Source organism: Typopeltis vanoorti, chromosome 10 (assembly GCF_054136105.1).
Source record: "Typopeltis vanoorti isolate ZY-2024b chromosome 10, IOZ_Tvanoo_1.0, whole genome shotgun sequence".
Taxonomy (NCBI): domain Eukaryota; kingdom Metazoa; phylum Arthropoda; class Arachnida; order Uropygi; family Thelyphonidae; genus Typopeltis; species Typopeltis vanoorti.
Genome location: NC_143558.1, coordinates 557,148 through 584,080, shown reverse-complemented (window position 1 = coordinate 584,080; position 26,933 = coordinate 557,148). Strand labels below are relative to the sequence as shown.

At 36.4% G+C, this 26,933-nt stretch overlaps 1 protein-coding gene across 3 annotated transcripts in view; it reads right to left on the bottom strand.

Moving 5' to 3' along the window:
- LOC150102123 (tRNA (32-2'-O)-methyltransferase regulator THADA-like) overlaps nt 1–26,933 on the bottom strand; it is a 694,369-nt gene that overhangs the window by 223,362 nt on the left and 444,074 nt on the right. For all 3 annotated transcript variants that reach the window (XM_090398691.1, XM_090398692.1, XM_090398693.1), the window contains 2 exons: nt 17,453–17,563; nt 10,294–10,416 (listed from right to left, as the gene is read on the bottom strand). In XM_090398691.1, coding sequence (XP_090254817.1) covers nt 10,294–10,416; nt 17,453–17,563 — 234 coding nt within the window. The remainder of the gene's footprint in view (nt 1–10,293; nt 10,417–17,452; nt 17,564–26,933) is intronic.

Below are 26,933 nucleotides of genomic sequence, written 5' to 3'. Positions count from 1 at the left end.
CTGTGAATGTTGGTTTCCTGTAAACTGTAGTTGTAAGAGTATTTGAAGGATGAAGAGAACGTCTAAAAAAAGATAACTGGTTATTTTCTTCCATTTCCATAGTAAACTTTATACGATGATGTAAAGAATTGATACTGTTTAAAAAAAGAAGGTAAGGAGTCTTTGTTGTGCGGCCATACAGTAAAGATGTCATCTATATATCTTACCCAAAAGGATGGTTGAGGGAAAATAGATGAGAAGAGAACTTTTTCTAGATGAAAAAGAAACTTATATGTTTCTATCATATCCCCACTTTGCGACGACCCGCTTCTGTAACCCACAAATATTCAATCTCTCCTCATATGGAGCATCCCACAGTCCTGCCACAATCTTAGTTACTCACCTCCGAATCCACTCCAGCTCATCCACATCTCCAATAAACCCAGGTGAGCAGATCTGTGTCAATAATCCAGGTGAGGTCTTATCAAAGCTTTATAAAGAGGGATAATAACTAGTGACATGCAGAGATAAGAAGGGTGTTTGTTCTTCAATAATCAGGTAATCCTATGAGCTGTTTCAGCCACTTTTGCAATATGCCCTCTGAATTTCAACTCTCTATTCATCAACACCCCCAAATCCATAGCTTCATCAAGTCCCTGGAGTACAGTTCCATTAATATGGCACACAGCTGATAATTCCAAGATGCATACTTTTACACAGCCACATTAAATTGGCATCCATTCTTGTTTTCCCATATTGCCACTCTATTTAAATTATCCTGTAAAATATTAATGACCTCTTTATTGACTATTTCTCTACCTAATTTCATCATCTGCAAACAACTGAATGTGTCCCCTCAGATCATTTCCTATATCATTAATGAACCAATTATATAGAATGGCTCAAGTATAGTCACACTTTCTGTGCACCTGTATAAACTACTGTTTGGTATCTCTCCACCAACCACTCTCTTATCCATATCACCAGCTTCATGTCCATACCCATTTGACATAATTTGATGCCATGTGGTATCCTATCAAATGCCTTTGTGAAGTCCAACAGCATGATTGTGCACCCATGACCAGAGAGCTTATGGGAATACACTCACCGTCATTCACAAGTTGCCTTAGCATGTACCACTTAGAAAACATAGGCGCTGCCCAAGTGTCTATATCATGTATTTCTGAGTGTTCCCATAAGCTCTCTGGTCAACTTATTTTTTACAAAACTTTCATAGTTTCTACATTTGAAATAGTTTTCAAATGTTTTCATAGTCTCAACATTTGGCTTTCAAATAATGCTGGATCTAATATCCACTATTTTTATATAATTTTGCATCGCCAAAATGAGGCCTTTGGGCTCTTTATTTTAGTAAATATTTCTGTCAATTTAATGTAGCACTTTGCAACATTAAGCTGACAAAGCCAAAATTTTGATGAAATATTTGCAAAATTTTCAAGTTTGTTGTAAAGAACTAACAGAGTTTATATCAATTACATACTTTTGGTAGCAGTGTATAATTACTGTAATCAAGTGGGATCTGGTTGGATATAGTAAAATCAGGAAACACAGCAACACAGATCTCTGATATTAAATCCCACATTGTTTCAAAACTGAATATAGTAAACTATAAAAGTATCGGTGGATACTAGCATAAGCCAAAGCACGTAGTACAAACTAGGGCAACTTGTAGCAAAGGTGGGTGAAGTTCTGATCACTATTCTTAGTATTTCCCATAATGTAAAAACACATCTCCTAGGAGATGTATGATGTTATACATTATGGTGGAAGGTCACTATCCAGACCGGTTTCGACCTTTATTGAGATCTAATCATTGAGTAGGTAGAGCAAATTAATACTGAGGGCATAGCAAAAAGAACTTATATACTCTGCTATACGAGTTGTCAAACAGGTGCACCCATTAAATTACTTAAAAACTACTTGTTTGACAACTTGGATAACAGAGTATATATATAAGTTCTTTTCGCTGTACCCTCAGTATTAATTTGGTCTACCTACTCACTGATGAGACCTCAATAAAGGTCGAAACCGGTCTGGGTAGTGACCTTCCACCATAATGTATAACATCATACATCTCCTAGGAGATGTGTTTTTACATTTTGGGAAATACTAAGAATAGTGATCAGATCTTTACCCACCTTTGCTACAAGTTGCCCTAGTTTGTACCACGTGCTTTGGTTTATGCTAATATCCACCGATACTTTTATAGTTTACTATTTCGGCATGAAACTCTTTGGTTCCAATCTTTGAGTTTCTTATTTGGTTTTGAAACAATGTGGGATTTAATATCCCCTTAATTTGAATAATGTTACATTGCTGAAATGAAGCCTATTGGCTCTTTATTTAAGTAACAGATCTCTGATATTGAACTGTCAATACAGATGGGAAAGAAATCAGAATGGGCTGCTCTGTGTGCATTAGACAACTGCAGATAGAGAGATGACAGAGTATGAAATGACTACAGTAGATACAGAGGAATTATTGCATAGGATAATGAGTGACGTGAGAATACGAGATCATCCCTGGAAACTGTACAAAGATTACTTGAGTAAAGAACTAAAAACGGCATTTTTTCCTTGGCAGGTGGTGAATGAGTGGAATGAATTATCAGAGTGAGTGGTGAGTGCTCTGATATTGAATGTATTCAAGGTAAAGTATGATCATTATTGTGTGTCTGGGTGTTCAACCTCCCATTTTTAAATCTTCGGACTCCATGGAGGCTTGCAAGTAATAATAATGCTAAATGTAGTTGAGGAGGTATAGATTTTAGATTTAAATAAAACTCAGTATCAAACCAGATTCTACTGCAACAGTAGCTTGGTGAAGAGGCAGGCCCATAGGAGATAGATGGATGAAATTTGTGTTGTAACTGGACTAAGGTGGAGAAGACTAATACATCAGGGTATAGTCCTCAGCCATAGGAAGATTAACTAAGAAGAGAGAAGAAAGAGTAGTGAATCTTAACATTTGTTAATTGTCAGACTGAAATATTAGCAACAGCTTTTGTAGTGCCAAAATGGGAGCCTAACTGAAAACATTATACCCATGTAATTTTACTGTTATGATGGTTTGGTGAAAGACAAACAAAAACACTGATCCGTTATCAAAGCTCATTATTTAGAACCTAACACAACTGTACATTTTTTTTTTTTTTAAATAACATCTATTAGATATAATCCATTTCTTAGATATTAAAATTTCACGGTGAGTTATATACTAGTATTAACAGAATAAGAATAGCAAGGACTGAAGAGTAATTCACCATATAAAGGTAGTAAGGCTCTATGAAGAATAATATTGCAAACACAGTGAATTATTTACAGCCGATACCCTCAGATCTCAAGGGGAAGAAGATATTCGCACAAATATGGATTTGCAACTTCATAAAAATTCATTTTCATATCTTTTGAATGTTCAGAAAAATTGTGATTTTCGGAAATTTCATAACCTTTACATTTTATCAGGTTTCTCTTCTCTTTCTAAGGTTTAACAAGTGAATCAAAATATTTAAAAAAAAAAATTAAAAGGGGTTACCTCTAGTTTATTTATATTAATATATATCTTCCAGGAAGAAATTATAAGAACAAAGTGGATGGAAGGAAGGAATGGAGTTCGTTTGCTTATTCAAATTACACATTCACAATTTATAATTCAAATAAGTAAACATAATGGTAAATCCTTCTGAAGTCTGAATATGATATGATATAGCTAATGTGTATAGGTGTAGTGAGAGAGACAGGTTAGAGAAAGAATGCAAAGGTAGATTGATGAGAATAGAATTCTTTCAAGAAAGATTTCCATTCTCATGGGTATGTTAAGAAATCACAAAGCAAGAAAGTGGTTTTGCTTTAGTAACTTGGTTATAATTTATAATAGAGTGATACTTGTTGGATAGAGAAGATACTTATAAGATGATTTTGATGGCTTCTGCTGAAAGTACATGACAAACTACTTTTAAAACTGAAGAGGATGGGAAGGGGTTATTATACTGTAGTTTGTTTATAGGGCTGGTCAGCTGATAGGAGCCAGCAAGTTGTGCAGGAGTTGAGAAGTGCAGCATCTTAAAAAAAGAAAGGAGAGAAATGGGGCATCACAATTGCTAAAAGGTTATAAAATTATAGTAATTAGTACCATGAGTGGGCTAAGGAATATTTTTTCCTTACTTTTATTTATATTTTATATAACCTGGAAACTCTGTACTAGAGACCAAACATGGTTCTTTTTTTCAAGTCATGTTAGGCCTCTAAATAAGTGGAGGTGATGTTCTCATACTGGGGGATGAAATTCATCTTATTTTTTAGACAATCACAAACCACAATGCTCATGGCAGTATGATGTACATGAGGAGAGGCAAGGGATCTGAAGATCTTGGTGGTTAGGGAACTGAAATTCAGTAGACAAATCACAAAACGTTGTAATGGTCGCCCAGAAAACTGCCTACTATAATGGGAAGGACCCCGATAAGCTGGTATAGGGAGGTGATAGTTCCACTCTGTAAAGGCACTAATCAGGGCTAATCTAGATTACTGTACACAGATCTGGGTGCTTGGTTATATGGACAAAAAAGAAACTTCAAAGAGAGTGCAGACATGAGTAACTAAGACTGTCTCAGAACTCAGGAATGCTGAGTTTGAGCAAAGATTAAGAGAATGTGGTTTGCACCTCTTAATAGAGAGAAAGAGAAGAGGTGACATGATTGAGACAAGTTAGCTACAGGTGCCTATCAGATAAATAGAAGGAAATTTTTGTACAAGGTAATAGGTAACGGCAGATCAAGAGATCATCTCTGGAAACTAAAATGTCTGATTAAGGAAGTGAAAAGGAGAGTTAATCTGCAGGGAAAGTAGTGAACAGATTGCTCTGCTAGATAAGTGATGAAGGTTCCAACATTAAACGTATTTATGGCAAGGCAAGTTATGATACGCACTGTTAGAAATAGTTTTAAAGAATTATTTAATATTTTATTAATATTAATTTCTAGCACGCAGCAACAGTTTTTAATTGGTAATTGGTTCCACTGGGACGTTTCCTCACCTGCTATGAGTCTTCTGATTCCATGAAGATCTGAAAATAATAATAATATATGAAAAAAAAAAATCATATAATAAGCAATCATCATCAAATACCTTATATATATATATTCAAGGGGTGCTCAGGATGTATATAATTCCTCTAAAGAGGAAAGTCATTAGTAATGTGCCACAAGGGTCAGTTTTGAGCGTATTGTTATTTAACTTGTATATTAATGATAATGGGATAGTTTAACTGGTGATATACAACTGTTTGCAGATGATGCAAAACTGGGGAGAGTGATGAGGAATCAAGCAGGTGTTGGGCTTTATAGGAGGACTAGAATAGATTGTATGAGTGGACAGCAGTATAGAACTGTGTAAATAATAAATTACACAATAACCACAGTAATTAATTTTAATGAAATAAAGGTACAAATATTTCGTACTGAAATTAACAGTACATCATCAGAGTAGACAACAAACAATTCAAAGGAATGGAATACAAAGTATATAATAGTGGTAGATTACTAATTAAAAACTGTATTCAGATTTGGCCGATGTAAAAGGGCTTCGCAACCTTCTCCATAGATGCAAGTTTAAATATGAACGTCTTTTCAAAGAAAGTTGTGAAGCCCTTTTACATCAGCCAAATCTGAATTGAAATGATTGTCTCTCTATTCCAAACGTTTGGGAGATCCTTATCTTATGTAACCATCAAAGAAATAAAGTTTTTAAGAATTATTTAATATTTTATTAATATTAATTTCTAGCACGCAGCAACAGTTTTTAATTGATAATCCACCAACTGTTATGTACTCTGTATTCCATTCCTTCGAAGTGCTTGTTGTCTACAATGATGATGATGTACTGTTAATTTCAGTAAGAAATATTTGTACTTTTATTTCATTAAATTTAATTACTGCGGTTACTGTGTAATTTATTATTTACTGTCAATTCAATGTTGTCAAGTGTAAGGTTCTGAAATTTGGTAGGCAACAATGGAATGCAAAACATACACTTGGTGGGAAAAGTTTGGAAGAAGTTGAGGAGATAAGAGACCTTGGAGTAGTGGTGGACAAGGAATTGAAGTTCAGAGGTCACACTGCACAAGTTGTGAAGACATCACATCAGATTATGACATTGATGAGGAGGATTTTAACTTGTTGAATTAAAGAAGTTCTGGTTCCAATGTATAAGGCCACATATGGATTATTGTGCACAGATTTTGGTCCACTGGTTTTCATGGTGATGAGGATATATTGGAATGGGTCTAGAGAAGACTAACTAAGGTCATAACTGGTCTTTCGGATGTGAAATATGAGAACAGAATGAGGTAATGCTGTTTACAAAGCCTTGTGAATAATAATAAGAGAGGGGATATGATTGAGACATTTAAGTTGGTAAAGGGCTGTTACCAGGTTAAGGAGGATGCATGCTATGAATTGGAACAGTGAGCAATCATCTGGAATTTGACCTTCTGATCAGACCTTATAAATTACGCAGTGCCTTCATATTTGAGCATTTCTGGTCTAATGTCACTTACTCTGCTGATTTTCCATATTTAATATTTTTGATGGCTTTTTCTATTTCAAGTATTCCATTCCTTTTGAACATTTCCTACCACTTTTCTGTTCCTTCTTGTTTCATTTCACAATCTTTCAAATAATCACTCCAGACTTCTAGAATATCTTTATCTTTAATTTTTATGTAATCTTTATCATTCCTGATTTCTTTAATAATAATCTTTTATGGTTTTCTCCATTTCTAAGCTTTTTCAATAATCTTCAGAACATAATAGGAAGAATTCTTATATTACAAATATTCTTATAAGAAAATATGGAAACATACCTTGAGCTAATGAAAGTGATGAACATGTAAAATGGCTGAAATATCTGTAATAACTTGTAATATATGTTCACCACTCTGCTTTGTCTTTGCATTCACTTTATCGTTAATGGTCAAATGTCTAAACTTCCAACTGCCACCATATATATATATATATATATATACACACTCATATTATATCTTATCTCTCAGGCTCTTTAATCTAACAATTGCATTTGTTTATCGACTGCGTCGACTAGACTATATATCGAGTGTGAGAGTATAAGACGTTAATCCAAAGTCAATGCAGATATTGTATTCGTATTCCTCACTTTAATCTATTCTAACCTTAAATTAGTCGTGGCAAAATAAATAAAAATCATATATACTTCTCTTACGCAGGTTCCAATATTTTAAGGATAGTGCACTGACAAAATACAGTTCAGTATGTTGTTTACAAACCATTTAATTAAGCCAAAAGAATATTTACAGAGTGATACAGTATATACACAAAGTCGTTGCAATTTCCTTACTATTCTAAACTCAAGTTCTGAGCTAGGTTAAGATCTAAATATAACATTACTCGATTATGAAACAAAGTTGCTTAAGCCTATTTTACCATTACTATTCAATGTCTCACAAACATTTTACATGGAATCTTTCCATATATTCACTTACATACTTTTAGTAATACAACTACTTACAAATGAAATTTTGTCATGTTGTACTATCATTTTTTTTTTTTATTTTGCTATATTTTATATTTATCTAAACAAAAGTCATGGGAGGACTTTGGAAAGAATATATAAAATAAATATCAAGAAGGTGGCAAAATATTCTGGAGGTTGTTGAAGAAGCTTAGGAATGGAGGAAAGAGTGCTGTAAAAGGAGTTAGAGATGATAAAGGTCACATGAAAATGGGAGAAAAAAGAGATATCCTTGAAGTATCGAGTAATTACTTTGAAAAACTACTAAATGAAACAAGCAGTGATGACAGCACAGTGGTAAAAAACACTGACCAGGCATGCAGTCAGGAATACATAATCCATATTTGAAGTAGAAAAAGCCATCAAAGGCTTGAAATGTGGAAAGGCAGCAGGAGTAGATGATATTCGACCAGAAATGCTGAAGTATGGTGGTATAAGAGTCTTACAGTGGCTGCACTGCATAGTTCAGAAAGCCTGGACAGAGGGACAAATTCCCAATGATTGGAGTAGAGCTCTCACAGTACCCATATATAAAAAGGGAAATAAAACTGAATGCGAGAATTACAGAGGTATTTCCCTACTGAGTGTTCCTGGCAAGATCTATGCAAGTATACTTGAGAAACGGTTGAGAAGAATTGTGGAAGAAAAGCTGGGTGAAGAACAAGCTGGATTCAGGCCAAATAGAGGCTGTCGGGATCAGATCTTCACTTTACGACAAATAGTCGAGAAAGCATGGGAATATAACAGAGATCTGTATTTAAGTTTTGTCGATTTGGAAAAGGCATATGATAAGGTGCCAAGAGAGAAGCTATTCAATACGCTACAGTTATATGGTGTCAATGGGGCATTATATCAAGCAATACTTAGTCTTTATTTGAGTTGCAAGTCAGCAGTTAGAACTGAAGGAAGTACAGGAAGATGGTTTTATGTTAAATCTGGTGTGAGACAAGGATGTACATTATCCCTTCTGTTATTCATTATCTATATGGATCACATTATGAAGGAGAGTGGTATTAAACATCATATCAAAATTGGAGATGTTAATGTCAGCTCTTTGCTTTATGCGGATGATGTTATACTTCTAAATAAATCTACTACAAGTCTGCAAGATTCTCTGACTAAATTGAATAGCTGTTGTAATAGATATGGTATGAAGGTGAGCATTAAAAAGACAAAGACAATGAAAATAGGTAGAATTGTTGAAAATGTCAACTGTGTTGTGAACGGGGAACCTATGGAACAAGTAAATCATTTCAGCTACTTAGGCACGAATTTTACAGAAGATGGTAAATTAAATATGGAAATAGACAACAGAATCAACAAAGCTGGTATGGTAGGAAGCCAAATGAAAAAATTCATATGGAATAAGGAGAGAAATTAGTCGGAACACTAAATTAGCTGTATACAAGGCAGTTTTAACTTATGGATCTGAGAGCTGGGTCAGAAGTAAAACACTTGACCAAAGACTAGAGACTGCAGATATGAGAGTCCTGAGAAAGATTATAGGCGTGAACAGATGGCATCGATGGCAATATCATATTAAAAATGAGGATATTAGGAAAGAACTTGACATTGTCCGCATCCAGGAATGCGTTAGCAGAGCTAATCTCAGGTGGTATGGTCACTTAAATAGAATGGGAGAGAAAAGATTAGCAAAACAAGTTCTCTGCCAGGTTGGCAGCAAAACAAACCAGAGGAAGACCAAGATATAGGTGGATTGATATGGTACAAAGTGCCTTAGACGATAGAAATATAAGATCTGATAATGTTGGAGTCTACAAGTAACAGACTGATTTGGAGGAAAATTGTAGATAGGAAGTTAGTAATGATGTAATTTTTTTCATGTTGTACTATCATATCCTGTACACCCCTTGAGGATACATGGCAGGAATTTGAAGATGATGATGAACTATTTACAAATTTCTTTTAGCAGACAGTCTTTCACATTATCCTTAATGTTCCACGAGAATCTTCTTCTCTTTCTCTTCAGTGTTGCTCCTCATTAATTTCTTTCCTTGCTTAAGAGGTCGACTGTCCCTTTCTTTATTATAGCGGCGATCCAAGTAAACAATGAACAAAGCTTCTCTTTCACTTCCCGACCATGAATGACAGTGATCTCAGGTAAGAGAATACCTCGAGAACCCTGGAAACGAATTAATGAAGCTTCTCTTTCACTTCCCAACTATGAATGTCAGTGATCTCAGGCAAGAGAATGTCTTGAGAACCTTGGAGATAAAATTTCTTTCTGACAAGCTGCCTTATGTAGGCCTAGATTACCATTTAGCACATGAGTACGCAACCTGTTTCTCGAAACGGGTTACGTACTCACCTTTGGGCATGTTTACATCATTCGAGCATTTTTGAATTCCTTATTCATGACACTTGTTGACCTTTGGATATACGATGATGTCATTCTTTGCAAGTCTTTGTAACTTTCCACTTATCGTAATCTTCTTAACTCTTTACTAATCTTAGTGTTAGGCTTGCTGACTTATTAGTTTTACAAGATGACGTCATGTGCCACATTACTGTAACAAAGGCTGAGTACAATAACTTACAAAAAATATTATTTCAATGAATATTTAACAAGTCTTCTTAGTACATTTTCATGAATTAAAAACTACATAAAACTGAACATGATAAGTAATGAAGTTACTTATAATGAGAGATTTTATAAACATATTACAATCTAAGCAAAATAAAATATTATTGCACTGTTTAAAATAGGAGCACATTTAATCTAAGCTTACTGCCCAATTAGATGCCTTAAATCCTCGGATAGCAATCTTCACTCCTTCAGCTACATACATCATAACATTTTCTCCCAAACAGGTATCTCTATAAAGAGCTCTGAGTATATTGAGGGCATGAATCTAATAAATAATAAAATGAAGTCAACATATAGCTTAAGAGTTTATTAACAACTTGCTAACCTTCAGTTGGTTTTTGCAAACTGAAATCAACAGTTCATTTTAACATAATGAACAGCATTCTGTTCCAAAAGGATACAATTAAATGTATGCTTTAACTCTTAAACTAGATGCTATAAGATTTAAAATAAACCACGTGAAAAAACTAAATTTATTTTATTACATTAGAAACCCTACACAAAAGCCATTTTTCATTTTTATCTCTCTCTCTCTCTCTATATATATATATAATATTTTGTTGGTAATGATTATAAGAACGATTCCATAGTAGCAACAATTCTGTCTATATGGAAATAGTTGGTGTATGTGTTTCTTCATCAACAGATTAGAATGATGTGTACCATTACCTTTAAATGTTTGTGTTCAAGTCCAAGTTAGTTATCAGCAAATATTCAAGATATTTATGAATTGCGCATGCATTAAAAATCTAGTTTTTATGTGGCTTTCACCCACACAACTGTAAACCTATAGTACATTCATACCATGGGGATGAACTAAGGATTTTCTATTTTTTTTTATTTTTACATAATCTAGAAACCCGGCTCTACAGATCAAACATGGAACTTTTTCAAGTGACTTAAGGCCAATATTTAATAATATGGTATTACTGAATTTTTTAAAGAGATCTAAAAAACGTATTTTTTTAAATTTAGATATGTTGTAGTATGTATGAAAATGAAGCAAGTGATGTGCAAAAAAAAAAATAATAATAATAATAAAAATAAATAAATAAAATAATAAATATATATCTATGCACTCATGTTCATCGAAACTGTATCATCTTACATAAATATAGTTTTTAGTAATTAAATAGTCATTTTCACAGCTTTATCATTAGATATTTAGTTGTACTGCATCATCTATCATTCCTACAAGTTGCTGTATGATGTAATAATTGCTACTATTGCATCAGAATTTTTTATGCTATAAATAGACACTAAGAGCTAGTTTTCACATTTTCGTACTGAGATTATTATGGCTAGTTAACATCTCACAGAAAAAGTGCGATTCAAGCTTTGAATAGAGGAGGTTATTCCTCTTGTGAAATAGCTAAAAGGGTGTCCTGTAGACAACTTCTGTGGTAGCTACTGCTATTCACGAGTTCCAAGAAGCCATTACAAGTGTATAGAACTATTAATTGACAGTTGCACCCATCAGGAAATGGATTTTGCCAATGCCCTGCCGATGTCAAACTGTAATGAAGTACCCACGAAGTACAAAACAGCAGAAAGTGAATTTTTAGCTTTGAATGTTAGTAAAACTGTGTAGTTGAACTAAATTCTGATACTGGTATTTGTTTTTTCATTGGAAATATCACTGTCCACTTCATTTTGAAGTCTTTGCAAATTTTTCAAGTTTGTTGTCATTTCCTAATTATGTCACATCTTGTACTCTATCTAGTACATTATTCATTATTTGTGACAATTACTGTTTTATAATCCCTCTTCAAATTGGTATTCAAATTTAATTAAAAAAAAACATGGTTACATCAGGTGATGCAGTTTCTTTGTGAACACAAGAGTGTGTATGTGTGTTTGTGCCAGATTTCACTCCCCTCCTTGCACTGATTTTTTTGACCTCATATTAAAGATTATGATTATCAAAAGCATGGATATGTAACAGATAATACGAGGGCTGTTCAATAAGTAATAAGACTAAATTTACTGTCACGAAACCACTCATTGCAATATTAATTTCTGTGGAATAAAGAAATGTTGCTGTCTGTATTAACAAAAGAGGTTGATAGATGGTGTATACTGGCTGATGTGCCAGAGTGTCACGTGACTAAACGCAAGCTTATTTCGGCGAGCTTACGAGCCGTGACCAGTCGTCGAAATGGAAGCGTCCTTGGAACAGCATTATGCGATTAAATTTTGTGTGCGTTTGCAAAAATTGGCATCGGACCCCTTTTAACATGATACGCGAAGCTTTCCACGATGAAGCAATGTCAAGGGCAAGTGTTTTTCACTGGCATAAAACTTTTAAGGAAGGAAGGCAAAATGTGGAAGATTTTGAACATGAGGGAAGACCTTCACGTCCATCACAGAGACAATGATCAACACAGCAGCGATTATCATCAAGGAGGATCGCAGAATTACAGTATGCCACTGCATGTTGTCCTGAATATTTCTGTGGGAAGCGTTCACTCAATCATGGCTAAACATTTGGGACTGAAACGTGTTTACACCTGATGGATTCCCAAACTCTTGACACCGGAGCAAATGCAGCATCGAGTGGATGTGTGCACAGAATGGAAAGAAAGACTGGAACAGGAAGGCGACAACTTCTTAAAACGCATCATTACAGCAGATGAAGCTTGGTTGTATCACTATGACCCTACAATGAAACAATAAAGCAGTGAATGGAAGCATCCGTCTTCGCCTACCCCCAAGAAAGCAAAAACTGTAAAATCGGCTGGTAAAGTTATGACCATAACTTTACCCAGGAATACTATAAATGACTCATACTGTGCAGATGTTTTACGGACAATGGTACAGCACGTCAAAAGGAAGCGTCCATTGCTGAAGAATGGCTACTTATTGCACCACGATAATGCAAGGCCACATATTGCTGGTTGTGCAGTGGACGTTTTGCAGAAGAGCAACATAGATATCCTACCACACCCTCCATACAGTCTCGCACCGTGCGATTTCTGGCTGTTTCTTCAGCTCAAGAAACCACTAAGAGGACACCATTTCGAAAGCAACAAAGCATGTGTAAAAGCTGCGGAGGCGGTTTTGAAAGAACTCTCAAAAAACGGACTTTCACATGTGTTTAAGAAGTGGACGCAACGTTGGGACAAATGCATCGCGTTTCACGGTAGTTACTTCGAAAAAGACCATGTAAATGATGACAATTAAAGGTAATCTGTTTTCTGTATAAAAATAGTCTTATATTCTACTCAAGGTCAAGGACCTTGAGTAGAATATTATAGTAATAATTATTTCAATTATTTAGTCAGAGTTGCTGAGAAAAACCATCTCCACTCACCTAACTATGCTCTGGCTCATCAACCAGTTTTCAATTTGTTTATGACATGGCTGCAGGAAAGATATTAGTGGAATAGATGAAAATAAAACACGGAACAACAGACGATACTGGAATACAGACATTCACAACAGTGAAGAAATGCCATTAGGGTAAAAGACTAATTCAGACAAAAATATTCTGATAATTTTTATGAAAAATCATAAGGAGCACTGAATACTGTATATTTGGAAATGCTAAAAGGACATTTGCCAATGCTAGAAATGGAGCAAAAATAAATTGCCAGACACTAGCTTTTTTATCATAATTTATTTATTCAACAGAACCATGTGAGTGTAAAACAGGTAGAAGCAAGATTGTACAAAGTTAGCACAGCTCATGGCTACAATTTGGACTTAAATGCAAGTTTCCTGCTTCTGGCATTTCAAAGTCAGTTTTGAGTGTACATTGGTAATCTGCCATGAGACCTTGAAAAATTTTTGCAACCATTCAAGCTTTAGTACAAATATAAGTACTGGAGTTCTAATGAAAACCAAGTTGCGACATCACCAGTCCTTGTGTGGCCTTATCACTGTTGGAGGATCAAGGCTTAGATAAAGGATGAGAATTTAAAATGAAATGGTAAATAAATGTTTCCAGGACAATAAGACCCCCTCCCCCCACCTTTCTTCCCTATGTTCACAATACTACTGATTCTCATTATGGTGATCTCAAAGAAACATGTGAACAGTCTGTTATTGCAAATAATTTGAATCTGTTTGTGAATAACTTATTATAATAATGGTTACTATAGTAAGAATGAAATTTAATATACTAGATGAAATATAAGGTTTTAAGTTTATAATTTTATTAAATTATAAACTCAAATAATAAGGTAAATAATTTTAATTAATTACATGTATTAAAATCATTTAGATAAGCTACTCATAAAATCAAAAACAGACATCTCATCATAACGAAGAAATGAACATTTTCCTTTTCTTTCTTTATCTATCTTAATCCCTGCCATGAAAGGTTGTAAACCCACAGTACCATGGGGTGGGCTAAGGATATATACTAAAGGCGAAAATTTTTCAAGCCACTCCGAGCATCCTCTTAAACTTGGGATCCCAGACGTCCCATAAAATACGGGATCGTCCCATTGTCCTGAGAAAACTCTTTGAGACAGCTTTTTGTCCTGTATTTTAGAGTTCAAGACTGAATAACAAAATCGATGAGTTACAATTTCTATTCTATTACAAACATACTGTAGACGTGTTGTTATTTTCTCAAGGCGAATGATGGCAACAATGATAAGCTCGTTAGAACAGTACGCATGTGCAGTGATATTGGCTCAGCTTTAAATAGCATGGAAGTCCGCTTGGCCCATGCCATTTTAGAAGCTTGCTCCGAGAGAAACAGGTTGGTGCTTGCAGAGTATTAATTACTGTACGGCTACCTGTTAAAATGTATGTGTCCCTGTTGAACATTGAAAATGCCGAAAAGCAAGTGATTATGCAGCCTAACAATTTGATTTACTGTTTGTTTACTTATACTTAGTAAAGTGTGTGCATAGTAAACCTTCTCATGCACACACCTGGAAAGTTTGAATCATTTTGTAAGGCTGGCATATGTGATGGATGCTCATACGAAACTTTCACCCTCAGTCATAAGTGTCCCGTATTTTTTTCCAATGTATCTGGGATCCCTATCTTAAGAAGGATGGTGGAAACGGACTAATATTCATGTTCATGGTGGGATTTTCTTTTTTTTTCATGAAAGTCTTTTCAAAAATATAGTTTCTAAAAATTTTTCAAACTCATTCTAATGAAGACAGCTGTTTCTCCAAATACTGTACTGTAAAGCAAATGGCATATTCCTCTATTGGTGTTTTATCCTTCTTTTAGATAAACTTTATTAAAGCTAATTTTTTTTCTTTAAAATAGGTTATTAGCTCAGTGGATGTGGCGTTTGCACACCACGGCGCTTGGCCGCATGAAGGAAGATTTGATTTCAAGTCTAGGCGGCAACTAGAGGAAATTTTTCTAAGCCTTTTTTCGACTGGTTCCTGAGTTAGTCGATCTCTGGCGTTGAGCAAGTGGGTTTTTTCTCCCGGAAACTCGGGTTTTTCGTCCAATAAACTGAAGAAAATCGACCGTAGAACCCACATTATTTCAGACATTAAAAATACGAGTGTTAGGGTTAGGGACCACGAGATGGCGGCACTTGTTGAGCCGTCGCTCTTCACTGCATGCTGCTTAATTAGTGATAGCCTTGGGACAGCTATCTCTGATTGGGTACCAGTGGAGACTGAACTGCCCACTCAGTCTCCAAAAGTTAGATAGGGCTAAAAGTAGCCTCGCCTACTCCCTATATATATATATATATATATACAGGAATAAAAAGACGTTAGCTGATTTTTTTTTTAATAGGTAATTATTATATTAATACTGAAACAAAATGAAATGAATTAATTACCCTTAAAGTCAGTAAATCACAAGAATGATTATAATATTTATTTTGATTCAGATAAGCAATGAAATATGCATTTATTTCAAAAAACTTCAATTTGTCTTTCGAATACTTTATTTATACAAGGGGAGGCTGAAAATTTAGGATAAACACCTAGAACAAAAATGATATCAAAGCAATTGAAACCACCACAAAAAAGAAGCATATCTTAAAACTCTTTAACTCCCCCATGTTTCATCAAATTGTAATAATTTTTTTTTCTTTTAGGATATATAAGAAAGTATGTCAGAGAGGTTTTGAAGAAATTCAAAGACACAGAAATGCAGGCCATCATCAAGTATTTTGTGGTGCAAGAAAAGTTTGCAATTGAGATTCACCAAACTTTGTGTGAGACTTTAGGGGACTGTACCTCAGCATATCCAACAGATACCATATGGGTGGCCAAGTTTAAAACTTGGCATCCTAAGACAACAGATGCCCCCAGGTCAGGAAGACCTTCCATAGCGATCACACCTGAAAACATTGATGCAGTGCATGTCATGATCCTTGAAATAGATGAATACCAGTCAAAAACATTGCAAAGATACTGGAGTTATCCAAGGAAAAAGCTGGGGTCATTCTTTACCAAAATCTGGACATGTAGAAGCTTTCAGCAAAGCAGATTCCCAAATGTTTAAATGCCAACCAAAAGAGAGAATGTGTAATGTCACCTCAAGGGATTTTGGGTTGTTTTGAGAAATCAGGTGCAAATTTTTTGCTCGTACTGTGACTGCTGATAAAACATGGCTTCATCACTATGACCCAGAGACCAATCACTCAGTCAACGGAATGGAGGCACAAACGTTCTCCATGGCCAAAGAAGTTCCAAACCCAAAAGTCAGCAGGGAAAGTTCTTGCCATTATCTTTTGGGATACGGATACTGTAATCCTTACGAAGTACCTCAAAAAAAAAAAAAAAAAAGTGAAACTGTACAGCAGCAGTTTATTCAACAGCTCTGAAGAAAAAATGCCATGGGAAAACTGAACACAAGCATGTTGCTTTTGCAGGACAATGCACCTGCTCACACTGCTCATGAAACCCAAAAGACAATACAAAACTTGGGCTTTTGATGTCTGCCTCACCCATCCTATTCACCAGACCTGGACACCATCTGACTATTTCCTATTCCCAAATTTAAAGAAACACTTGAAAGGAAGAAAATTTACAATAGATGATGAAGTCATATCTGCAGATGATGACTGGTTTGTGCAACAAGGAGAAACACTTTTTCCCTCAGAGGACTGCAAGTGATGCAGCAGCATTGTAACAAGTGTATAACACTTCATAGGGATATGTAGAATAATGTGTAAGTTACATGGTTCTATCTCAATTCTTTAGTGGTGATTATCACAACTTTTCAGCACACCCTTGTAATTGAAAAATCAGAACAAAAGTACATTATAATTATAACTTAATATATAAAATAAAGTTAAAAGATTAAAAAAAAAGTGGTTTCTGCTTATTTATGTTTTAATTTGTTTCTGTGGTTTTTGTTATTACCTGTTGGCTATATTCTTGGTGAGAGTTTGTTTGAGCCATCTCCAACAAAACAGCCATGGCTTTCTTAAAGCAGCTGGACCCAGTCATATCTGGTTCAGAAATTAATAATGCCTAGTACAAATAAGATTATAACAAATCTGGTACATAAAAATATCTATAGGAATGTTAATAGTTCAATTTTTTTTTTTTTTTTTTTTTGATATCAGCCTTTCATACAAATCAATTCAATAGGAATATGGTTAACTCTGGAAGATAATAGCAGAGGTATTTCATTCAAGTCATTCATTCATCCACACAAACATTCATTGTCAAGTCATTTTAAGCTTTTACGCTTAAAATGACTTGACAATGAATGTTTAAGGACTGATAGTTGTCATGTAAGTGAATTTTAAAAAATGAATATGGATATTCATCTCTGGCTGACTTGCCTGTATGTAATAAGAAAAAAACCTGAGTTTCTCTGAGAAAAATCTCTGCTACTATTTCCATATGAGATCAACTAACTCGCCTTCAACTGAAAAGCATCCAAAGGCACTAAAGGATTGCTTTTTTTGTTGAAAGCTTTTCCACTTGTTTATACTAAAGATGTCAAGATATTATATTCTTAGTTTCATCCTTTATCCAAGTATAAGCAAACAAAGTTTTCATGTTAAGTCAGTTCACTATTAAAACACTTAAGGAATTGAACAACGTATTTAAGGATATAATATAAATTTAACTTTAATAAATATTTTCTGATATTTCGGCAACGTCACGTTGCCATCTTCTAAAGGAACTTACAAAAAAAGTTACGTGCACGTAGGCACTACAACACAGAAACTGGGAATGAAGGGATGAAGTTATTGTTCTCCTAACAGTCCAGATGGTGCCCTCTAGCGGGCTAAGTAGGTGTTCTTGGCCGTTGGGCTGAAGGTTTGCTGATGTAGGCCTCCCAAATTTGGGGCAGTCGTATACAACCAAATTTGTTGAGGTTCGGAGAATTTCTTAGGGCTGAGGCTGATTCCATAAAGAGTCTTTCAAATTTGTATTTGCTACGGTGTATCACTGTAGCTTTCTTCCACCGTATTCTGTGGCGTGTATCCAGAGCATGGTCCGCAAGTCCAGAATGACTGTATTTGTGAAAACGGATGTAGTCCTTGTGTTCTGAAATTCTGATATTTGCTGTCCTGCCTGTTTGGCCAAAGTAAGACAGTTTACAACTGCAAGGGACCTGGTAAACACCAGGTAGGTCTAGGGGAAGTGGTTGGTCTTTAGTGGAGCGGATAAGGGATGCCAATTTTCTGTAAGGTTTGTAACAGGAGGTCAGGTCATGTTTTTTTTAAGATTTTGGTAATCTTTTCTGAGGTGCCTTGGATGTAGGGAATGGTGATGGATTTAGAGTAATCCTTGTTGTGGAGGGGGTCTGTGGTTTGTAGGTTCTAATATTTTTTGGATTTTTTTTGGGGGGGGGGTGTAGCCATTGGCTGAGAAAGTGTTGAGGATGTGATTTAGTTCAGTGTTTAGGGCCAAGTCGTTTGAACAGATTAGTTTAGCCCTGTTGTATAGTGTTTTCACTACTCCATATTGTAGTGAGGGGGGGATGGTGGGATTGTTGGTGAATGTATCTGCCTGTATGGGTGGGTTTTCTGTAAACTGAGAAAACCAAGAATCCATTAGGCTGGTGGGTGACTAGTGTGTCTAGGAAAGGGAGGCTGTTGTTTTCCTCTTTTTCCAGAGTGAATTTGATCATGGGGTGTTGGTTGTTTAAGTGTGTTAAGAAGGAGAGAAGTGTTTCAGAGCCATGTGGCCAAATAGCGAACACATCATCAACGTAGTGAAGCCATACGGTTGGTTTTTGTGGGGCAGAGGCTAAGGCTTTTTCTTCCAAGGTCTCCATAAAGAAATTGGCCAAGGGTGGGGAGAGTGGTGAACCCATGGCTGTCCCCTCTATTTGTTTGTAGAATTTTCCCTGCCAAATGAAATAGCCTAAGTTCATTGTGAACTGAAATAAGGCTGAGATGTCGGGAGAAAATTTAGCTTGGATTAGCTCTAAAGTTTCCTTGAGTGGGATATTTGTAAATAAAGAGGAGACTGTCTTACTTTGGCCAAACAGGAAGGACAGCAAATATCAGAATTTTGGAACACAAGGACTACATCTGTTTTCACAAATACAGTCATTCTGGACTTGCGAACCATGCTCTGGATACACGCCACAGAATACGGTGGAAGAAAGCTACAGTGATACACCGTAGCAAATACAAATTTGAAAGACTCTTTATGGAATAAGCCTCAGCCATAATAAATTCTCCGAACCTCAACAAATTTGGTTGTATGCGACTGCCCCAAATTTGGGAGGCCTACATCAGCAGACCTTCAGCCCAATGGCCAAGAACACCTACTTAGCCTGCTAGAGGGCACCATCTGGACTGTTAGGAGAACAATAGCTTCATCTCTTCATTCCCAGTTTCTGTGTTGTAGTGCCTACTTGCACGTAACTTTTTTTGTAAGTTCCTTTAGAAGATAGCAACGTGACGTTGCTGAAATATCGGAAAATATTTATTAAAGTTTAATTTAATTTATATCCTTAACTACATTGTTCAATTCCTTAAGTGTTTTAATAATGCATAACCAACGTATAAGCCTGTCTACGATAATCAACATCATCCATGGAGATGCAATTGCACAGAAGGCACGCCAATACGGTAAATTGAAATTGAAGCTGTCTAGACAATTAAATCGTCTAGCGAACTGTGTAAAATTTAAGCACCGGTTTGTGTCACAAAAAGCTTTCCGAATATTTAACCACGCTAGCTACGCAAACAAATCACCGCCACAACGGTTGCTCTTAGCGGACATTAACTAAGTTATTCGTGCCGTCGAAGATGAGCTTTCGTGAACTTTGAACAACGAACTTTGGTCGATTTTACATGATGTCTCATGTACCGCTGCCGAAAAAGAAATTTAAAAAAATACGAGGCCGACAGATGGAAAAGTTCGAGAAATTAAAAAAGAACTCTACCGTCCTTCCAAAACCTGCTACCAACACGGTAATCAACCTTTCTTCAGTCACCCTGAAGCCTGAAGCACTCAATGTGCTGTCACGTGGACACAACTTCGCCATTGCTCCCAATAAAATACCTAGTGAGGATATTATGATCCAGATTGAACGTGGAATCCGCCACCTTCCACATCAAGTCGCCAACAGTGTAAGACTGGATGTAGCCTGTGTACTTTCCAAAGCAAGACCACCAAAAACCAACATATCAAACAAGGAATATAAAGCTCTACAGGAAATGAAGAATAATAAAGAATTAGTTATCACCAAAGCGGAGAAGGGAAATGCAACTGTAGTACTTAACCAAAAGGACTACACAGGTAAGCTGAATGCTCTTCTATTAGATCGGGCCACTTACCTCCCTATCAATTACAATCCCACCAACTCTCAAATTAGAAAACTTCACAGGCTCTTAAGAGAGTCACTTCTTGGCCTGTAGAAGTTACCAACAGATTAACACAATGAACTCCAGCTATTTCGTTTGGCAGGGAAAATTCTACAAACAAATAGAGGGGACAATCATGGGTTCACCGCTCTCCCCACCCTTGGCCAATTTCTTTATGGAGACCTTGGAAGAAAAAGCCTTAGCCTCTGCCCCACAAAAACCAACCGTATGGCTTCGCTACGTTGATGATGTGTTCGCTATTTGGCCACATGGCTCTGACACACTTCTCTCCTTCTTAACACACTTAAACAACCAACACCCCAGGATCAAATTCACTCTGGAAAAAGAGGAAAACAACAGCCCCCCCCCCCCCTTTCCTAGACACACTAGTCACCCACCAGCCTAATGGATCCTTGGTTTTCTCAGTTTACAGAAAACCCACCCATACAGGCAGATACATTCACCAACAATCCCACCACCCCCCCTCACAACAATATGGAGTAGTGAAAACACTATACAACAGGGCTAAACTAATCTGTTCAAACTACTTGGCCCTAAACATTGAACTAAACCACATCCTCAACACTTTCTCAGCCAATGGCTACCCCCCCCCTCCAAAAAAAAATCCAAAAAAATATTAGAACCTACAAACCACAGACCCCCTCCACAACAAGGATTACTCTAAATCCATCACCATCCCCTACATCCAAGGCACCTCAGAAAAGATTACCAAAATCTTTAAAAAACATGACCTGACCTCCTGTTACAAACCTTACAGAAAATTGGCATCCCTTATCCGCTCCACTAAAGACCAACCACTTCCCCTAGACCTACCTGGTGTTTACCAGGTCCCTTGCAGTTGTAAACTGTCTTACTTTGGCCAAACAGGCAGGACAGCAAATATCAAAATTTCGGAACACAAGGACTACATCCGTTTTCACGAATACAGTCATTCTGGACTTGCGGACCATGCTCTGGATACACGCCACAGAATACGGTGGAAGAAAGCTACAGTGATACACCGTAGCAAATACAAATTTGAAAGACTCTTTATGGAATCAGCCTCAGCCCTAAGAAATTCTCCAAACCTCAACAAATTTTTTGTATGCGACTGCCCCAAATTTGGGAGGCCTACATCAGCAGACCTTCAGCCCAACGGCCAAGAACACCTACTTAGCCCGCTAGAGGGCACCATCTGGACTGTTAGGAGAACAATAGCTTCATCTCTTCATTTCCAGTTTCTGTGTTATAGTGCCTACGTGCAATTAATTTTTTATGTAAGTTCCTTTAGAAGATGGCAACGTGACGTTGCCGAAATAAATATCGGAAAATATTTATTAAAGTTTAATTTAATTTATATCCTTAACTACGTTGTTCAATTCCTTAAGTGTTTTAATAATGCATAACCAACGTATAAGCCTGTCTACATAAGTCAGTTCACGACTGGGATACTTGTATATAGAAGCTCATGACTTGACATCAACTGCCTTAGTATCCCATAATGCAATGCACATATCCTTATGGACATTTCTAATACTATGCATTATGGGAAGGGCCACTAATCAGATCAGTTTCAACCTTTATTGTGGTCTCATCAGTGGGAGCCAGACCCAGAATTAATACCAAGGTCAAAGTAATGATGCAGAATTTTAAATTTATTATATTATAACATAATATAATAAATTTAAAAGATAGTTTCGGCTTACACTCAAAACCTTCTACTATAAGCTCCTAAAGTTATGTGAATTTCTCCTGACTCAGACTGTATAATAGCCAGTCCAGAATAACAACCTTCCTGGTTTAATATAATATTTAACAACCAACTTTAAAATAGCAGAGTAGCCTACAGCAGTACCTCCCAAACTTATGGATGTAAACGTTCCTTTGGAAAAAAAATTCATAATACAGACATATATTATTAAAATATTTATTGTATTTATATGCTATATGTGCTATCACCGCAGTCGCCCCAAGCATATTTCTTTCCTGTGCATCACTCGCACTTGTGTACACTAGCAATGAAACATTAATTTAAAGCGCGAAGAACTTGGCTGTTTTAAATGAGAGCAAGATTTTGTGTTTGTAAGCTTTTTTTGTGCTTCTTATGAATACTTTTGATATGAAACTTATATGAATAAACATATATTTACTAATATTCATTAAATGCCGAAATATGCAGGAAGCAAAGTTTGTGAACCAACACTAATCTGTGATTTTTTTCAATAAATATAAAAAATAACAAAAAAGAAATAATAAATAATAAAAATTAAATACATTTCTTTTAAGATAAAAAAAAATCTACTTAGTCTTAAAACATTTTAAATTTGTTTTCATTATTTCACAGCCTCCTTCAACAAAACTAATGCCCCCCCCCCCCAAGGGGGTCACGGCCCACAGTTTGGGAAGCGCTGGCCTACAGGAAAATCAATTTCGTACATACTTAACTTAAAAAATGAAAATGTATAATGATGAATGAATAGTTGTCTTTGTTTTGTTGGGCAGTTTTTTGTTCATGGAACAAGAGCATGAAAGGCATGACCCCCCCCCCTTCCTTTGGTGAATACATGAAAGAGATAATTAGCATACATGAGCGCCTCCGTAGTGCAATTGGAAGAACAACGGTACATTGCGCCCTTCGAATGGATAAGGCCTGAGTTCAATTCCTGTCGTGACGGGAGGAATCTTTATATGGACTTTTTCAACTGAAGGTGAGTTAGCTGATCTCATACGGAGGTAGCAGGAGCAGGGTTTTTTCTCCCGGAAACTCGGGTTTTTCATTCCGCATACAGACAAATCGGCCCTTCAGAACACATGCAATTTACAGACAAAAGATACTTGTGGTGGTGGTGGGCGGTAGATGGTGCTGATGTAGTTGATTGGTAGTGGAGGTTCGGTAAGGTGGAGATGGAGAGTTATACACTAGGTGTCCTCCCACCATGAGTCTTCGGACTCCTTGGAGGTGTCATGAATAATAATAATAATAATAATTAGGAAACAGCCAGGCCACTTTGACCACCAATAAGAAGGGTGAAGGGTAGTAGTCTCACACTTAGTGATGACATTCATCTGCCACCTAAAACAAAACTTGTCTGAAAACTGAGATTTGTAAAAGCATATTAGGTAACATTATTATTATTATTATTATTATTTTTGACACCTCCAGGGAGTCCAAAGACTCATCGAGGGAGAGTGTGCCGACAGCATCGAACGATTGGCCCCCTTCCAACTACTAACCGCGCTCAAACTTACTTAAGTGAGCCATTAGTAGCAAAGGCTCTACCAATCGACCAACCTTCGCCGGCAATAATAATACTCACAGGAATGAAGCCATTTTGAATCTATTAATATGTTTTATCACTCCCACACATGAAAGGCATCAAGGCCTGTAGCAAATAAATGCTGTGTGTAAGGACTAGGGTCAAGAGCAAAGTCTGTTGATATTCTTCTTAAAGAGCTGGAGGTTGTAGTCCTTAGGAAATACTTTATGGAGAAAGCTGTACAACAGAATTGAGGTAGATGAAATAAGATGATTGGGAGTAACATGTTCCTTTAGAAATGAGGTATGATGAATGCTAATTATGCTGAATAGCACCTATGAAAATATATGTAGAAGAGATAGAAAGTAGAAACTGACCATCTATGACAGTGGTGGAAAGGAAGCTATGATACGGGGGGGGGAGCTTCATTAATCAACCGAACTGCATGATCTTAGGTGCACTATTCCAAATATGAAAACAGCATTCCAAGAATTGGTAAATTTAGGATTCTGGACAGATGAAAAGTGAAGCTTTGAGAGGAGATGCCAAGTTTTATGGAAGCCAAAGATGCTAGAGAACTGTGTGGAGGAAGAGCCAGTTAAAGAAGAGCGATCTGGTCTTAACAGGCCAGCATTAATAAACATCAGTGGAAAAGAACTAAAGTCTTTTTACTACTAAGACAAAACTGTATTTTGGAAGTAAGGAAGGTGACTAAGTTGTCTCCCCCAACAACTTAATCTCCATGAGTAGGATGCATGGAGAGTGCTATCAGCAAATCTGTGAACAAGATTTCAGGTCAGTGAGAGCAGGTCATTAATATACACGGTGGCCATAATTAAAGAGGAGGTGTTTGGAGTCCTCAGGAACATGGGATTTTGATTTACAGAAAAAAAAAAAAAATTCTGCCACCAGCAGACAATTTGTGCTAGAAGCACGTGATATTTGCATAATCTCACTTTTTCTACTGAGGAGTTGGCAGATATAAGGAAGAATGAAATGGATTTGCATCATTCTGATAAGACTGAAGTACTATGGATCTAACCTTCCTAGAACATGCATTGCTAGTCAAGCTTTACTATCAATAATATGTTAATGCTAATGCTGCACTTCAAGAATTCCGGCATTTGAAGGAAAGGAGAAAAGGCCAATGACAATAAAAAACTAAGAAAAATGATTTTATGATTTGAAAACAGCAATTCTTTAACAATGAGGCCAGGATGAGGGTGCAAATGGATTATTCCTCAACAAATTGACGAAGTTGCAACTGCTGTTGTGTAACATGGAAGGAATAATGCACACATGTCCAGCAACAATTGGGCAATATAAAGGCAACTGGACATGCCATACTCAATGGTGTGGAAAATCCTGCATTAAATGCTGAGGATTTTCCCCTAAATGAGCTCCCAAACTCAAGCTTTGTTTCATGGTGATGCAGAAACTCGACTGCAGTTTGTCCTGATGTTCTTAGCTCGAATGGAAGTTAATGATGTATAGCATGGAAGATCTTGTGGAGTGACAAGGCACATTTTTATCTGAAAAGCAGGTGTTAACTCAGACAATTGCTGCATCTGGGCTGTGAATAACCTTCATGCATTTCATCAGACCCCTTTATACTCACTGAAGGTCTGTAGTTTTTCAAAGAAATTCACCTGACAGGACCAGTGACTTGTACTGTCTCTGCTGTTAGGTAACAAGAGATGCTATGCAAGCTGGTTATTCCACAACAGCAGCAGAAAAGATGCCCTGACTCTACCATATTCATGCAGGATGAAGCACCGCCTCATACTGGATTGCCGGTATAGTGAATGTTATGAAAACATTTCACAGAACACAGAGTGCAAAGTCATGCATATTTTACATAGAATGGCCACTTCGTTCGCCTGATCTCAATCCCTGTGACTTTTGGTTGTGGGGCCACCTGAAATGTATGGTGTATGAAAAACATGATCCTGATTTAGAAAACTAGAAAGACAGAATAACTTAGCATGTGAGGCAAATCAATGCAGATCTGTTGCATTCCACTGTAAAAAATGTCATTCACAGAATGCAGTTCTTAGAATATCAAAAAAGAAGACATACTGAACCACATCTGTAAGTTATATGAACAAGAAAACTGATTTGTTGTCTCTCTTCTCACCATTACTGTTTATTTAATCCCAAACCACGTGCTTATAGTGCCAAATGTCCCTGGTGGGAGAATTTTGTATTATTTTTTTATCTTCTGTAAATAAAAACCCCATGTTCCAGAGTGCGCTGACACCATGTTTGGTTGAATTTTGTCATATACATTTTTTTGCTATGGGCTCTGAATATCACCTTTTTAATTATAGCCACTCTGTATATAAAGAAAAGGGAAAGTGAAAGAGCCACGAAGAAACATGAATTAACAGGAGGTTCTGAAGAGAGAAAACCTTCCATCATTACAGTGAACAATGTGAGAGAAAACAGGTAATCTAAGAAGCCCTCCATGTCGGACTCTATCAAATGCATTATCTTTGCCTTCAAGGTCAAATAGTGTTGGGTTTGTTCATAGCATTAGAATGAGTCTGATAAGAATATGGCTATTTTACAACCAGTTGGTGAGAGGGATCACGTTCTGCTTTCTTGGGAAGTATCTAATTGTCAGTAATTAGACACAGAGTTTTTGTGGTACAAAAACTGATGTGTCTAATGACCTATCAGTATCTCTGGTGTGGCAGTGAAGATTTTAGAGAAGTTGATAAGAACTGGCATACAGAAATGGGTAGACAAACAAACTCTGCAAGAGTTTGTTTGCAAACAGACTATACTCTGCAAGGAGCAGCA